Source organism: Homarus americanus, unplaced genomic scaffold, assembly GCF_018991925.1.
Source record: "Homarus americanus isolate GMGI-L3 unplaced genomic scaffold, GMGI_Hamer_2.0 scaffold1024, whole genome shotgun sequence".
NCBI lineage: Eukaryota > Metazoa > Arthropoda > Malacostraca > Decapoda > Nephropidae > Homarus > Homarus americanus.
The window spans coordinates 3,702,684-3,717,362 of NW_024715228.1; the positions used below are offsets into that span (position 1 = coordinate 3,702,684).

Consider the following 14,679-nt stretch of genomic DNA (forward strand, 5'->3'; position numbering starts at 1 on the left):
CTCTTATCCTTTACTTTTTGTACTTCATTCCTTAAGATAAATTACAGGCAGAGAGAATAAGTGCAAGTACAGCTGGTCATGTATACCAGCTGACCTTATATTCCAGCTGGTACTGTGTTGCAGCTGGTCTTGTGGATGAGTGGAACAAGTTACTAAACATCATCATTAACTCGAATACGCTGGTTGGATGGATATATGAGCGATAGGGGTTGGGTGTAAATAGGACTGCCCAGTATGGCCCAATAGGCCCGCTGCAGTTTCCTCCATTCTTATGTTCTTGTGTTCCAGCTGGCCCTGTGTTCCAGCTGGTCTTATGTTCCAGCTGGTCTTGTTCCCGCTGTCTTTTTGTTCTTGAGGGTTTGTGTTTCAACTGGTCCAGTGTTCTAGCTGTCCTGTGTTCCCAAGCTACAGATCCGGCTGGAAAGGGCTGGCTGAAATTCCCGTGCTCCTGTTCTGTGATCCAGCCTCAGGGCTATCTTAATCCAGAGCCAGTTGGAATACGAGGTCGGTTGGAAATCAGGGCCGGGTGGAGCACAAGGCCGACCGGAAAACAAGGCCGGGTGGAGCACAAGGCCGACTGGAAAAAAGGACGAGCTGCTGGAAAACAAGTCCGGCTGAAACTCAGTTCAAGGTCCAGTTTCCATAATGTTTCGTGTGCCGGTGCAGTGTGAGGCCTGAGGCCCAGCTGTCGGCACAAGCCTCACCCCGTAGCTGCTCCCTCGCACCATCCACAACTCCACCCGAGCAATAAACACAGCGTACTACTGCCATAATGATAAGTAACCAAATAAGATAATCATATAGGTAAGTGGGCTGGCCGGGTTGAGGGGGATACTGTGTGACCTGAAGTGCCAGCTTCAGGTGGTCCGTGTTGTTGTTTGTTCCAGGACGAACATCAAACACCACTCATCTACTGTACCTGGTGAACCTGATGCAGTTATCAAATTTTAGTAATTAAGTCTACTCTAGTTTTAGTAAGTAGAGCTTAATTGAGTTTTTTGCGGTTATAATAGTGACTGGTAAATGTTAAGTTTTAAGATTTATTTATTTTAAATGCAATTACGAAGAATAATCCAAGTAGACAAGTTTAGAGTATTTGTTACCGTTTTCAGGCGGTTGTGTATGAGTATGATGCCTTTAATCCTGAGGGTAAAACATGGTTGGCAGGTGGGAGCGGGCGCATGCGCAGTCCTGGATAGCCCGGGTTGAGCGTCAACAGACCGGCACTGTGGTACCGGGAGCTATACCATGCTGCTACTGCGCCTGTGCTCTCTGCTTGGCGCTGCCACCCTCACCGTACAGGGGAATTTTGGTAAGGATAAGAAACTGTTGATAATTAATAAGTGTAATAACTCAATGATTAATACAAAGACAAATATGTTTGATGTACTTGGTGTTCGGTAGTGGTTATGAATTAAGATAATATTAAATGGACCAGAGCGAGAGGTGCAGTGGTGCTTGTGTAGGCTGTGACTCAGGATATTTCCCTCATGTATCGTGGTCACTCATGATCAGTACAGCAGATGAAAAGCCCGGCAGAGGTTGACTGTGAGGCGAGGCATTATTTACCAGACAAACTTGCAAACTCTTCCGTTACCCGTCCAATTATACTGGTAGCGTCCTCACTGGGTGGGTAATTGCCCTATTACCGACGAATACCTGACTAATAACCCTTAAAAAATTATGACCCTGGTGACCTCTGACAACTATTTATGACCCCTGGTGACCTCTGACAACCTTTTATGATTGGTGACCTCTGACAGCCTTTTATGACCCTGGTGACCTCTGACAACCTTTTATGTCCCCAGGTGACCTCTGACAACCTTTTATGTCCCCTGGTGACCTCTGACAACCTTTTATGCCCCTGGTGACCTCTGACAACCTTTTATGACCTCTGGTATCCTCTGACAACCTCTTATGGCCTCTGGTGACCTCTGACAACGTTTTATGACCCTGGTGACCTCTGACAACGTTTTATGACCCTGGTGACCTTTGACAACCTTTTATGATCCTGGTGACCTCTGACAGCCTTTTATGACCTCTGGTGACTTCTGACAACCCTTTATGGCCTCTGGTGACCTCTGACAACGTTTTATGACCCTGGTGACCTCTGACAACGTTTTATGACCCTGGTGACCTCTGACAACGTTTTATGACCCTGGTGACCTCTGACAACCTTTTATAAACCTGGTGACCTTTGCCAACCTTTTATGACCTCTGGTGAACTCTGACAATATTTTATGACCCCTGGTGACCTCTGGCAACCTTTCATAACCCTGGTGACCTCTAACAACCTTCTATGATCACTGGTGACCTCTGACAACCTTTAATGACCTCTGGTAATCTATGGAGATTCATGTTGAATTCTGATTATCTATTTTTCATGACCTTATGATCCCTCTCACTATTTATGACCGATGGTGACCTCTTAAGACCTTAAACACCCTTATATGACTCCTGGTGACCTCTCATGACCTGTGTTGAAAACATAAATACTTGAAAATCTTTTAGGATCTGTTTTGACCCCTCATGATCCTGTATGACCGGTTGCGACCCCTAATGACCTTTGCTTACACACGGTGATCAGTAATTCTCATATAGGACCTTTTTCTGAGCCCTGATGACCTTTTGCTGACCTAGTGTGATCTGTGTCTCCCGGCAGATGGGGTGCTGGTGGACACGAGGGTTTTGGAGGCGGCGGTGAAGAAATTCCTGAACGAACAAGATGAACTGTTTTCCTCACAGTGTGCCAAGACCCTCTCGGCATCATGGGACTATCAGACAAACATCACCAGCTACAACATGATCCGCTTGGTGAGTGGAAGCTGAAGACAGTGTGTGCTAAGAGAGAGAGAGAGATTTAAAACCCAGCTAGTCAGATGAATTCATAATCCAAGCTAACCCTCACAATTTACCATCCTACCTCACTTTCGTTGATAATTTCTTCATTTACTGACTTGCCACGACACATCCTGTTATACCTGTCATCACCACCATCTGCCGCACTCCTTCTTCACCAGCTGGCGGCTCAGGAGGACTACAAGACACTGCAAAAGGTCTCCTGGGTGATGGTGGGGAGGTGGAGGGCAATGCATCGGTACCTGCAGGATCCCGCCATTATGAGACAGCTGGAAGCCATGTCCGTCTTGGGTCCTGCCGCCCTACGAACTGAATATTTGTCCAAGGTAAGGAATCAAGGGTGAGAGTCAAGTGTGAAGGGTCGAGGGTGAAAGTCAAGTGTGAGGGGTTCGAGGGTGAGAGGGCAATGTTAAGGGGTCTTGGATGAAGTGTCAGTAGTATATGGTTAAGTGTGAGGGGTCAAGGGTGAGAGTTCAAGAGTGAGGGATCAAGGAGCAAGAGGTCAGGGATGAAGGCTCAAGGGTGGGGCGCTGGTGGTAGAGCGGTACCGCTCTTGCCTCGCAAGCAAGATGTCACGGGTTCGATTCCCGGGCAAGCGGAAGTTGTTTGGACACTCTTCCTAGTCCCCTTGGTCCCTGTTCACTTAGCAGCAAAATAGGTACCTGCTGTAAATCGAAAGTTGCGAATTCGTATTCAGGGAGCTTCCAATAACTTGCTTAGACAAAAACCATTGACTCTTCAGGCTTCTACGCCCTTAATTCATGAGACATAAGGCGAGCATGAACTTAGCATGCTTCCCTGTTGGGCGCTGTAAACGCTTCTGCGCTTCACCTTACACAAGGATGTAGGGGGTGGGGGGGGTGAAGAGGTTACTTGCGGCTATTACATCGGACACTTATTGTTATTATTATTATACTGATATAAATACGGGATCTCTAGGTATTTAGTTAGATCTGAGAGCCCGGCAGTACAGTGTGATGTATACACCAACACGTCACATGTTCACAACCACAGCTGCTGATCTATATGTTGAGTTAATGTAAGTGGAAGACGAGGAAAATCATAGCAAGTTAAACCTCCACCAACACTCACACAATATCTCGATGGACTGGCCTTATGAAACATTATTCCACTGGACGAAACACAACCAAACAATATCCCATCGGACAAAACCCTACCATATAATATTCCATTGGACAAAATCCCGCCAAACAATATCCCATCGAACAAAACCCTACCATATAATATCCCATTGGACAAAACCCCACAGTACAATATCCCACTGGACAAAACCCCACAATACAATATCCCACTGGACAAAACCCCACAATACAATATACTACTGGACAAAACTCCACTCTGCAATATCCCACTGGACAAAACCCCCACTAAACCATTTCCCATTAGACAAAATACCACCACAGAAACAAGCTGAAGATAATCTAAACCCATTTACCCTTACAGGTTAACAGGGGGTTAGTTATAGGAAAACATATTCGCCCTTACCTATATCCCTGTCGTAAGGTAACGTGTGTGTGATCCTCCTTGTGTTTACAGTACACCAACACAGTGAGGGGCATGACGGCTGTGTATACCAGTGCCACCGTGTGTAACTATCATCGCCCCTATCAGTGTGACCTTACCCTAGAGAGAGGTAAGCTTGGGATCTGGATAAGGCCTTTAGGTAAGGTTATATCCAGGACTTTAGGGGGTTCTTTTTAAAGGTTCTGGGTCTAACTCTGGTTATGGGATTGGGGTATTGGTAGGGGTAAAGACTTTGAGGTCTAGATAAGGGATTGAGTATGTTCTGTGTGTAAAGTTGTGGGTAGGGTCTTAGATAAGGCTCTCGGTAGGTCCTCTTCACCACTACAAGCACTGATAATAACTAAGCTTTTCACAACTGCAAGCACCAGTAGTTAAGATCACCACCACTACAAGCATTACAATGAAGAAGACTATTATACACTTGTTCCCTTGACAGCAAAGAAGATCTTACGCAACAGTCGTGATCCAAAGGAGCTGGCGCACGTGTGGAGGACATGGAGGGTCAACACTCGCAAGATACGGAGAGCCTACCCTCGGTTCGTGAGGCTGGCTAACCACGCCGCCCTGGCCAATCGTGAGTACTGCTTAATGGTGATGGCTCGTGATTCAATGGTGACTTATAGTCTGCCTAATAGTGGATGGTGACTTTAGTGTGACTCCACGGTGACTTAGGCTGCCTAGTAGTGGATGGTGACTTTAGGGTGACTCCACGGTGACTTAGGTTGGTGATTTGCTTTATCTGTTGACTAAGGTTAGGATATACTTTTATAATTCTGACGTATTTAACTAGTTATACCTGTTATTTGTCATTGTGTTTAAACTGTGGGCAGTCGATCTTAATATAGGTGTGTCTAGGCTGCCTGATTGAAGCTGGAACATCTTGTCATAGCTGTAGTAATGTCACGGAGGCTCCACTACAGACTATGCCAGCAAGGACGAACTGGAGCTGTTTGAGTATGGCGGCGTGGACTTCAAGAATCAGATGGCGGAAGCTTGGGAGCAGTTGAAGCCTCTCTACCTGCAGCTACACGCCTACACCAGGAGGAAACTTCGGCAGGTAGGTAGTATGGGAGTGATTGTTGGGTGAGAGGGGTGGGCGGTGGTGTGGGGGCGGTTTGTCGAGGAGATAGTTCGGGCTGTCAGAGAGTGATGGTGAAGGGAAGTGTGAAGTTATGGGGGGGAGGACAATGAATATTCAGTATAAACATAGATTATGTCTCTCTCTCTCTCTCTCTCTCTCTCTCTCTCTCTCTCTCTCTCTCTCTCTCTCTCTCTGTATCTATATATATCTCCTCCATTTTTTATACAGTTTAAAATAGTATTATATGATGATTGACAAAGAAGGGTTTAGATACATGAGAAAATAATGTCATGAAACTTTTATGGAATTAGATATTCTTATGTGACAAACAGTGTGCATCTTAGTGTACGGACATCATCAACCTTCCACTCACATCCCTCTCAGGCGCCCCTATTTACACCTGTTTTATCCTGGACAGGTGTATGGGTCACAGGTGGTCTCCGAGCGTGGCCCCCTACCCGTTCACCTGCTAGGAGACATGTGGGGGCAGCAGTGGAAGATCTCAAAGCTTATCATGCCTTACCCTGGCAAAAGGTATCCTAACGTCACTAACAGGATGAGGAAACAGGTGAGAGCCTCCCCGAGGACTTGTACTTCAAAGATGGCTTGAATAATGACGAAAGCTAAGGTGTGTGTGTGTGTGTGTGTGTGTGTGTGTGTGTGTGTGTGTGTGTGTGTGTGTGTGTGGTTCCCACTAAGAGAGCTAAGCCCCCACTTGGCTGAGCTATTTCGTTATTATTGTTTTTGTTCACTCTGTATCTGCATTTTTCTGGCTAAATAAACTGATTAAATATCAGAAATAATATAAATAATGTTTGGTAACTGAGTACAATTAAGAACACGACAAATAAACGCTCACTTAACCCAAATAATGACCACACCAGCTGACTACACTGACCTCTCTTCCCCAGAGATACACCCCGACGTTAATGTTCAAGGTGGCAGACGACTTCTTTAGCTCTCTGGGTCTGCCACGTATGCCGCCCTCCTTCTGGCGTGACTCTCTCCTGCAGAAGCCTCACGACAGAGAAGTTGTCTGCCACTCTTCTGCCTGGGACTTATGCAACGGCCAAGACTACAGGTACTGAGAGTAATCATGATAGTACTCTTAACTTCCTTAATTCAAGAACAACACTACGCATCCAGTTAGTGATAAGCACAAGTTCTGGTATAAATACAGGAACAGTACATGAAATTTTAACACGTTAACAGTCCACAAAAAACTGCTTTAGAAAGAATGTTTGTACTTTAGTGTGAAAATCAAACCTACATTATAACACAGTAACATATCAAAACAACGCTGTGTTTATGTTTACTCATAACAGTAAGTGATTCCACAAAGAATGAACAAACATTCTATCGGTATAAAAGTCACAGGTGATGGGACTTACAAACTTGACCCAATACTATGATGTTTAGCACTGAGTGTGACCCCTGGTGTGTCCTTGTTACCACATGTGGGTTGTGTCATCACCCAGACCTGAACTCTCACAGGTTACCTACCTATATCACGGTGCAGGATCAAGCATTGCGCGGAGGTGAGCGAGGAGGACCTGGCTTCAGCCCATCACGAGATGGCTCATCTGCAGTACTTCCTCCACTACCGCCACCAACCCTACGCATACCGCCAGGGAGCCAACCCAGGTAAGTCCTTCCTTTACCTGTGTTGTTATTCTTTACTAAAGTCAGGTGACACTCCTCAGGGTAACTAAGGTAGTCATATTTTTTCTGTCATTAAGTTTTACCAAAATCCAGGATGGAGTTCTTGTCTACTGAGGCATTTTGATGACCAATGTCGCGTTGCATAATCCACCACAAACTGTCAACATATTATCTGCATGAAGTATAATACATGACGCGGGTGCAGCAGCTTCTGTAGCCTCTACAGCACGTTTGGTCCTGTCATAACACCACAGCATGACGCTCTCACAGGTTTTCAGGAGGCTGTGGGTCACACTGTGGAGATGATTGCAGCCACGCCCAGGCACCTCTATAGGCTGGGCATCCTCAGGAGGCTAGAGGAGGACCCGGAGGCCGATATCAATTTCCTCCTTCAGGTGGCCCTCGACAAACTAACCTTCATGCCGTTTGCTTACCTGATGGACCTGTGGCGGTGGCGAGTGTTTGACGGTACCTACGAGGAGAGTGAGTGGAACTGTGCTTGGTGGGATCTCAGGTGAGCTGTTTGTACTTATATCATTATGAGAATCTGTGAGGTTTAGGAATATATAATAATGATTGAACCTAACTTAATCTGATCTCCCCTGAACCCATGACACGGTTTATTTTACTTAATCAAAATTCTTGTTCCATTATCAATAAACACTGGATCATATTAACAGGTGCGAGATAAACCATATAAAGGGGCATTGTTCCTCTCTATATAAAATGTTGTATAAAGTTACAAAATTGCATTTTAAATTTTACCAGTTTTCAACATAAATTTTCAAAATGACTTACTTTTCATCATAATAATTTTTCAAAATCACTTAAAACTTTTCAAACAGCTTCCATGTCCAGCCTGTTCGTTTTATTTCAGCTGTCATCGTATTTGTTATTGTTTATGTGTTGGGAAACATGAGGATGATATCCCTTGAACTATCTCTTCTCTGTGAACCCAAGACAACAGAGAACTACCTTCGTCAGTATAGTATATTAGGCTATTTGTTTTGCCGTTCATGAACAAATCTTCAGCTGATTTGTGATGTCTCGTGAAATTATCTGTGTGCATTCCTACGTCCTGATAATTTAATATTTGTTTCTTAACGATACCCTCCTGCCGCCTTGTCTTCAGGTACAACGTGCAGGGCGTGAAGCCTCCGATCCTGCGCACAGAGGACGACTTTGACCCCGCCTCCAAGTACCATGTTGACGCTGACCTCTCTTATACCAGGTGAGTGGCGGGAGTCAGCACACACACAGCCATAGTGTCAATCTTCTTGGTAATCTGTAGTTACACCGCAGTAATAATGTCCTGTAGGAATACAGTTGCGTGTATAAGGATTATTCTGAGTGTAAAATAAATACTGCAGCTGTTTGTTACATAAGTTACGAGACTCTTGAAGAAATATCCATTGGATATTCCAGGTACTTTGTTGGTTTTGTGCTGCAGTATCAGTTTCACAAGGCGCTGTGCATTAAGGCAGGGCAGTATGGATGGAACTCTGCCATACCTCTCCACAAATGCGACATCTTCAGGTCTACCGAAGCTGGTAAAGCCCTGAGGTGAGTGTAAAGTGTTTATACTTGTACTAGCAGAGAGTTGGGGGGCTACCTCAGATACCAAACATTAGAGAGTAAATGATTACGTGGCAGTCTTTGAGAGTACAGTAAATGGAACTCGTAGAAGCTGGGCTGACGGTCCCAAAGCTTTCTATTTCCGCAATATTCATCCTTGACTAAATGTTAATGATTTATGGATGACCATTTACTGAAAACCGCCGTGATGTGGAAAAATACTTGTTTGTAGTTTCCTTCTATAAGAGAGAACACATTTGATCTTCTATATATATGAAAAATACTTAGTTGTAAAATATTACCTACATAGAATAAATATATTTTTAATTTTATTGCTAAAAATACATGATTTGTCATCACTGCAGAAGCTTAGTTAACTCGTCATTGTGGTAAAGGGATTACAATAAATGTTGTGTTATTGAGAGAAAAGTGTCTTGCTGAGCCGCCATAACTATGGACAGAGATATGATGCAGCTGGGGAGTTCGAGGCCGTGGCCGGAGGCGCTCCAGGTGTTGACGGGTCAGAGGGAGATGGACGCCTCCGTCATGAGGGAATACTTCAGGCCCCTGGAGGACTGGCTGAGGAAGGACAACGCCCGGCATGGAGAGTACGTCGGCTGGAGGTCAGGTGAGTGGTCCCGTATATCTACAGTAGTTGGTAATTAAAAGATTTGTCTTTAAAATCCTTAACCATCAAATGATACCATAACTTCCATGGATATGTCCTGACGTCGACATTAACCCCTAAACTACAAAAGGCTCCAAATAATGGCTTTTACTGTGAATGTCAAATTATTATCAACAATGTCTCCCACACGTGAAGGAACAGACACAGACTATAACTACTGAAGTACTGTGTTTCCCCCAGACGGCGAGTACTGTGTGTACAAGAAGCCCTTCCTGATGCAGCCCACCATCCACTCATCCACCATCATCCATCACAAAGATGATCCCATCCTACAAGTGAACTAAAATAAAAATAAAAGTATTCTTCAGTATAACATTGATATGATTTGAGGCGTTTTCTCTCTCCCATTTTATTGTTATTTTAAATGTAATGATGTTCAACTTCCTTATAGTAACTCCTCTAAGCTTGTTTAATATGTCGGTGACTGCAACTAATGTACTGTAAGATGATAGTGTGTGGGACGTAGATGGTGTTTACACATCGAGGCTACGTTGTTTAACCTTTTATTTCTGTTAACACGAAGCTTTAGACTCTGATATCTTGTGACGCGGACTCGATCCCCATTCAATGATATTAATTCTTACTTCTAAAGTTGTAGTTAGAATGATAAAGGGTATTATGTTATCTCTTCAGGTATATTAGACGGTGTAACTAGTGTGATCCTTCTATTCTATTTATATGAAAATAATTATTGTTTTAACTTATTGCTGATGTTTTAAGATTGTTTATTAAAACATCAGATGGCTTGTTGACTTATTGTTTACTATTGTATACCAGCATTATCTAAGTACATTGGAAACTTTAGACCTCCACGGTCTATGTACAGTAGAAAGTATACCTGCATTGTCTAAACACTTGCTGAACTGTATGCTTGCATAGTCTATATATAGTACATGTCACACCAATTGTAAACCTGTATGGTGATCTTACTGAATAAATACAGTATTGTTTTATTATTCTCATCATTATTTTCTTTTTGTATGTACTCTCAGCTTTTGAAAAATATATGTTTTCAAACTTTCTAAAGTGGTAGTGTTGCTGTTGTACCGAGCATTGTTGGCATTAAGCCGAGATAAGACCCACTAATACCTATGTTCTCATATTCCACAATTCTTCACTTTGTCACTGAGGTTTTATTATCCCAGTTAAGATTGTTTTTTTTTTATGAAACTGCACTTTATTACAGTGTTGTTTGTACGGTACTGCTTCCAGGTGTACAAATATATCAGTGAGGTAAGTGATCCTTTACCATGTTTATTACCGAAAGAAAAATGGGTAGGGTGTAGTGTATGGTAGATAAGATGATACTACTGCGTTATATCGAGGTGATGGCAGGATGTTTGTGTTAAGGGGGGAGAGTGGCAGTGGCCCATGGTTTGTTGACCGCTGTTGTCATGACCTGGGTGTGGCTGTTCCCTGTGCCACGCCTCCTCACTGTTACACTCCCCCATGTCTAACTACGCGCCAGTGTAGGCCAGGGAGCAGCCAGGTACACACAGATTGTCAACAAGAGCGAGAACCTCCATCAACACACACACACAATAATACGTTTTACTGCCGTGTATAAAACAACAAATTTCTTGCTCTCTCGCAGGTAAGTAAAGACGAGCTTGTTAACAGTTACAGTAAGCTGGAATTTAATTTAATTTGAACATATTAGCATTTTTTATATTCTGTGTGAGTTAATTGAGAGACACTTGTGGTTTAGTGGTGGTTGCTATTACGTCAGCACTAGGGAGGTCACTCATCCCTGATACTGTAACTAATTTCTGCAGTGTTTTACCTTGTTAGTAAATATAAACACTACTTTATCTCTCACTCACTCACTGATGGGGTAACACTAAACCCTAACTAGCGGAGAGAAATGTAACTTACTCATTCAGTGCCGAAGAAAATTATTAACTAAATGATTCAGTTACGGAGAAATTTTGTCATTGTTGTTCATTCACTCACTGATAAAGAAAACACGTCATTAACTCACCCATTAACTGACTCACTGACAGAGAATATATTACTCTGGTGCAGGTTATGATTAATTCCTGTCACTCGGAATTGAGTACGACAGTCTTCCAGTGATAACTGAATGATAAGAGTTTTTGATGGTGTTACCTTCGTTGGCGAGCTCTGAGGTGGCTCGAAAGGCCAATATGGAACCGACTGGGTCATCTACAGATGTTGCACGCGTGGAGGGCGACATCTGGTGCAGGAGAGAGGCTGCAGCGTCTTTCCGGCGCTGGCGCTTGTCCGCCTCGGCATGTAATCCCACTTGGACGATCGTCTGCTTTATGCCATGTTGTACCGTCTTAGTTAAATGGTTAGGTTAGGTTAGTTACGTTTAGGTTGGGTTAGGTTACGTTAAATAGCATAAAACAGACTATCGTCCAAGATGGGATGTATTCAGTAATACATTCTCGTGCAATGTTTTTTTCTAAAATTTACAGCGAGAAGTGATCTCTCTCATTGCGGGGGTCGATTTGGTTTCTCTTAGAATTATCTATATACCCTTTCTGTTGCCTGCCAGCATTACGTTTGCCATTATTTGCAGTCTACTGTCGTCTGTGCGGGTAACATGGCTTATCCAACGTAGTTAGTCATGGATAATGTCAGCCTCGATACGCCCACAGCTGGTGTTAGCGAGGATACTGGTATACTCGTATGTCCCCTTGTCTTTCCAGCGAACTATTTTGGAGAAATTTCTCAGATGCTTTTAGGTGTCTCCTGTATGTGACCCATGTCTCGCTGCCATACAACAGGATGGGGAGGACCACTGTTTGATATAATGTACTATACATGTAGACAATAGCGGTTCCGTTACAGCTGTATCATTTATCGTAAAGCTGAGTGGGGAGTGCTCTAGCCCCTATCAATCAGTATTATATAAATATGGGCTAAGGACATATATTCATTATATACATTCTATCACCCAGACTATTGAGCATAAAGCTACATAAGCATTTGTTCTGTCACACCTCCTTGGGTGGGCAGCACACATAAACATTTGTAGTTTCACACAGATTCAGGTTACAACCCATAAATATATGTCCCCAGGCCTCCGTGAGAGTAGGCCTGTGGAGTGTAGCCTTTTATCTCTGTGTTGACGTATAGATTAAATACCCCCTTACAAGCAGACAGAGAGAGGTTCGCCTAGTTCACAGTTTCACACAGTTCAGCAGTTCACAGCCAGACACCGTACCAAAGAGACGTGTGTGAGCATACAGTAGCTCCCAAGGCTGTATCTCTCTCTAATTTTATCAGCTAATTACAAGCTAATAGCTAATGCTCAGTAGTCTGTTAACAAACAATTCTGTAACTACCAGAACATCCAATATAACTAGAAAATCACCACGTGTGTTTACATTAAACCAAGGAACCACAAATGAAGATAACAGAACATGTGTACACTTGTGTATACTTACAAGCTAAGATAATTACACGTGTAACCCAGGTGGGCTTGGACGACTCAACGACTCAACTCAACGACTCAAAACTACGACTGTATCAAAGGTGACACGCCGTGAGACTACCTATTATCTCCCCCAGCTTCACCAAAGGTACCAGCGACTACTCTACACTCATTCAGGCAAGTGTTAACAAGTGAGATCGTTCGATATCAAACCCCGGCCCAAACAGGAGCAGTAGGTTGAGTGTTCCTCCTGAGTAGAATTGATGATACTCTAGGTTATCTTATTGTTGCCTGATGCTGACTGAAGCTTATTTGTACAATAGCTAAGTCTGGCATTTCTAACTGCTTGTGTTACTCTATTTCGGATACTTTGGTAAGTAACACCGAAAGTTATGTTTTTCTTTTGCATTTTTTTTCTTTTATCACTGGAACGAGGGTGTGGGTGGGGCGAGGGTGTGGGTGGGACGAGGGTGTGGGTGGGACGAGAGTGTGGGTGGTAGAGGGTGTGGGCGGGGCGGAGCGGGAACAACGACCTGTAGCGGGCAGCGTGGAGGGAAACACGCTACTCACACCCTCCATTATCCTAATTACGTTGTGTCTGGCCCCTTCCGACTCCTCCCGCCTCACCCTGCCCCTCCTCCCTCACCCCGCCCCTCCTCTACATTACCCTACACCTCCCCCTCACTACCACTCCCTTATTCCGCTCCTCATTCACTACATCTTCTCTCTCACCTAATACAAAGTGTGTGGCCAAACATATGGCAACACATCATCACTACGTCTTTAACTATGAAAAGGTAGAACCATTTAGAGACTGATCCAAGCATACTTTCGGTAAGATAGCTGACGTATTAAAGCTGTACCCACACTTTGCATCTAGTAGCTAAGCAGATTTCTTTGGACCGAACAAAACAATAATGAAATTCTCACCAACCCCGCCCCTCTCGTCCCACCTCTCATTCCTCCTCTGCCCCTTCACCTTTCCTCTCTCACCTTACCCCTCCTGGCTCATCCCGCCCCTCCTGGCTCATCCCGCCCCTCCTCACTCATCCCGCCCCTCCTTCAACCCACCCTTTTCACCCACCTACCCCTCCTTCCCTCGCCCAACCTCTCCTCTCTCACCCCCAACAAAAGAGGTTTAGTTTTTAGTCTAACAAATTTATTGACAAATCTTGGAGTACAGTTTGCCTATTCTGAGTAATTCAGTCAGGTCTTGACACTGAGGGTGGTATCACTTCTCACTGCCACGCAGGACAGAGGTTCATGCACAAAGAAATACATCATATTCATTAGCAGTATATATAGGTCAGAGTCGTGTGGGTGATGTCACTGTTCGCTGCCACGCAAGACTGGTTCATATACATTGGACGTCATATTCTAATTGAAGACTAATCAGTGTGGGCTAGCAAATTAGGGATAAACAGCAAAAATGTCCTCAAGCACCCCTGATTCAATGTAGTAATTAAAAAGTTCATGATACAATAAGCCAGGTGGCCTGAAGCCTTTGACTGTGTCACATTCAATAATATAGTGTTCAAGTGTATGCTTTAAAGGTTTATCACAAAGTTTACATGCTGATCGTTCCGGTATGGGTGCAACGTTACTAACTTGCCAGATGTGTCTGTATCCTAGCCTAATTCTGGCCACGACTACATCACATTGTCTGGCTCTGTCCTTATGCTGGCCATACCGGTACCTCTCGTCAAACAAAAGAGGGATGTGAAATATACCGTGGCCTCCCTGTCCTCAAAACTGGTGATTATCAAGTATTCAATTGACTTAATGATCTTAGAATGGTTCCCTGATGCCTGATGATTGTAGTACCTGTTGTTCTCCCAAATAGGTGAGGTTCTATAGTCCTCAGAA

At 44.0% G+C, this 14,679-nt stretch overlaps 1 protein-coding gene across 1 annotated transcript; it reads left to right on the forward strand.

The window, feature by feature from the left end:
• The first annotated feature begins 1,204 nt into the window (after nucleotides 1-1,204).
• On the forward strand, nucleotides 1,205-10,533 carry LOC121857197 (angiotensin-converting enzyme-like). The gene is made up of 14 exons (XM_042353139.1): nucleotides 1,205-1,312; nucleotides 2,663-2,814; nucleotides 3,021-3,185; nucleotides 4,417-4,513; nucleotides 4,841-4,978; nucleotides 5,325-5,461; nucleotides 5,904-6,053; nucleotides 6,397-6,566; nucleotides 7,005-7,129; nucleotides 7,418-7,661; nucleotides 8,280-8,378; nucleotides 8,573-8,710; nucleotides 9,184-9,350; nucleotides 9,591-10,533. Exons 1-14 carry the CDS (start codon nucleotides 1,249-1,251, stop codon nucleotides 9,692-9,694), a joined length of 1,950 nt encoding a protein of 649 aa, XP_042209073.1. The 5' UTR covers nucleotides 1,205-1,248; the 3' UTR covers nucleotides 9,695-10,533.
• The last annotated feature ends 4,146 nt before the right edge of the window (nucleotides 10,534-14,679 follow it).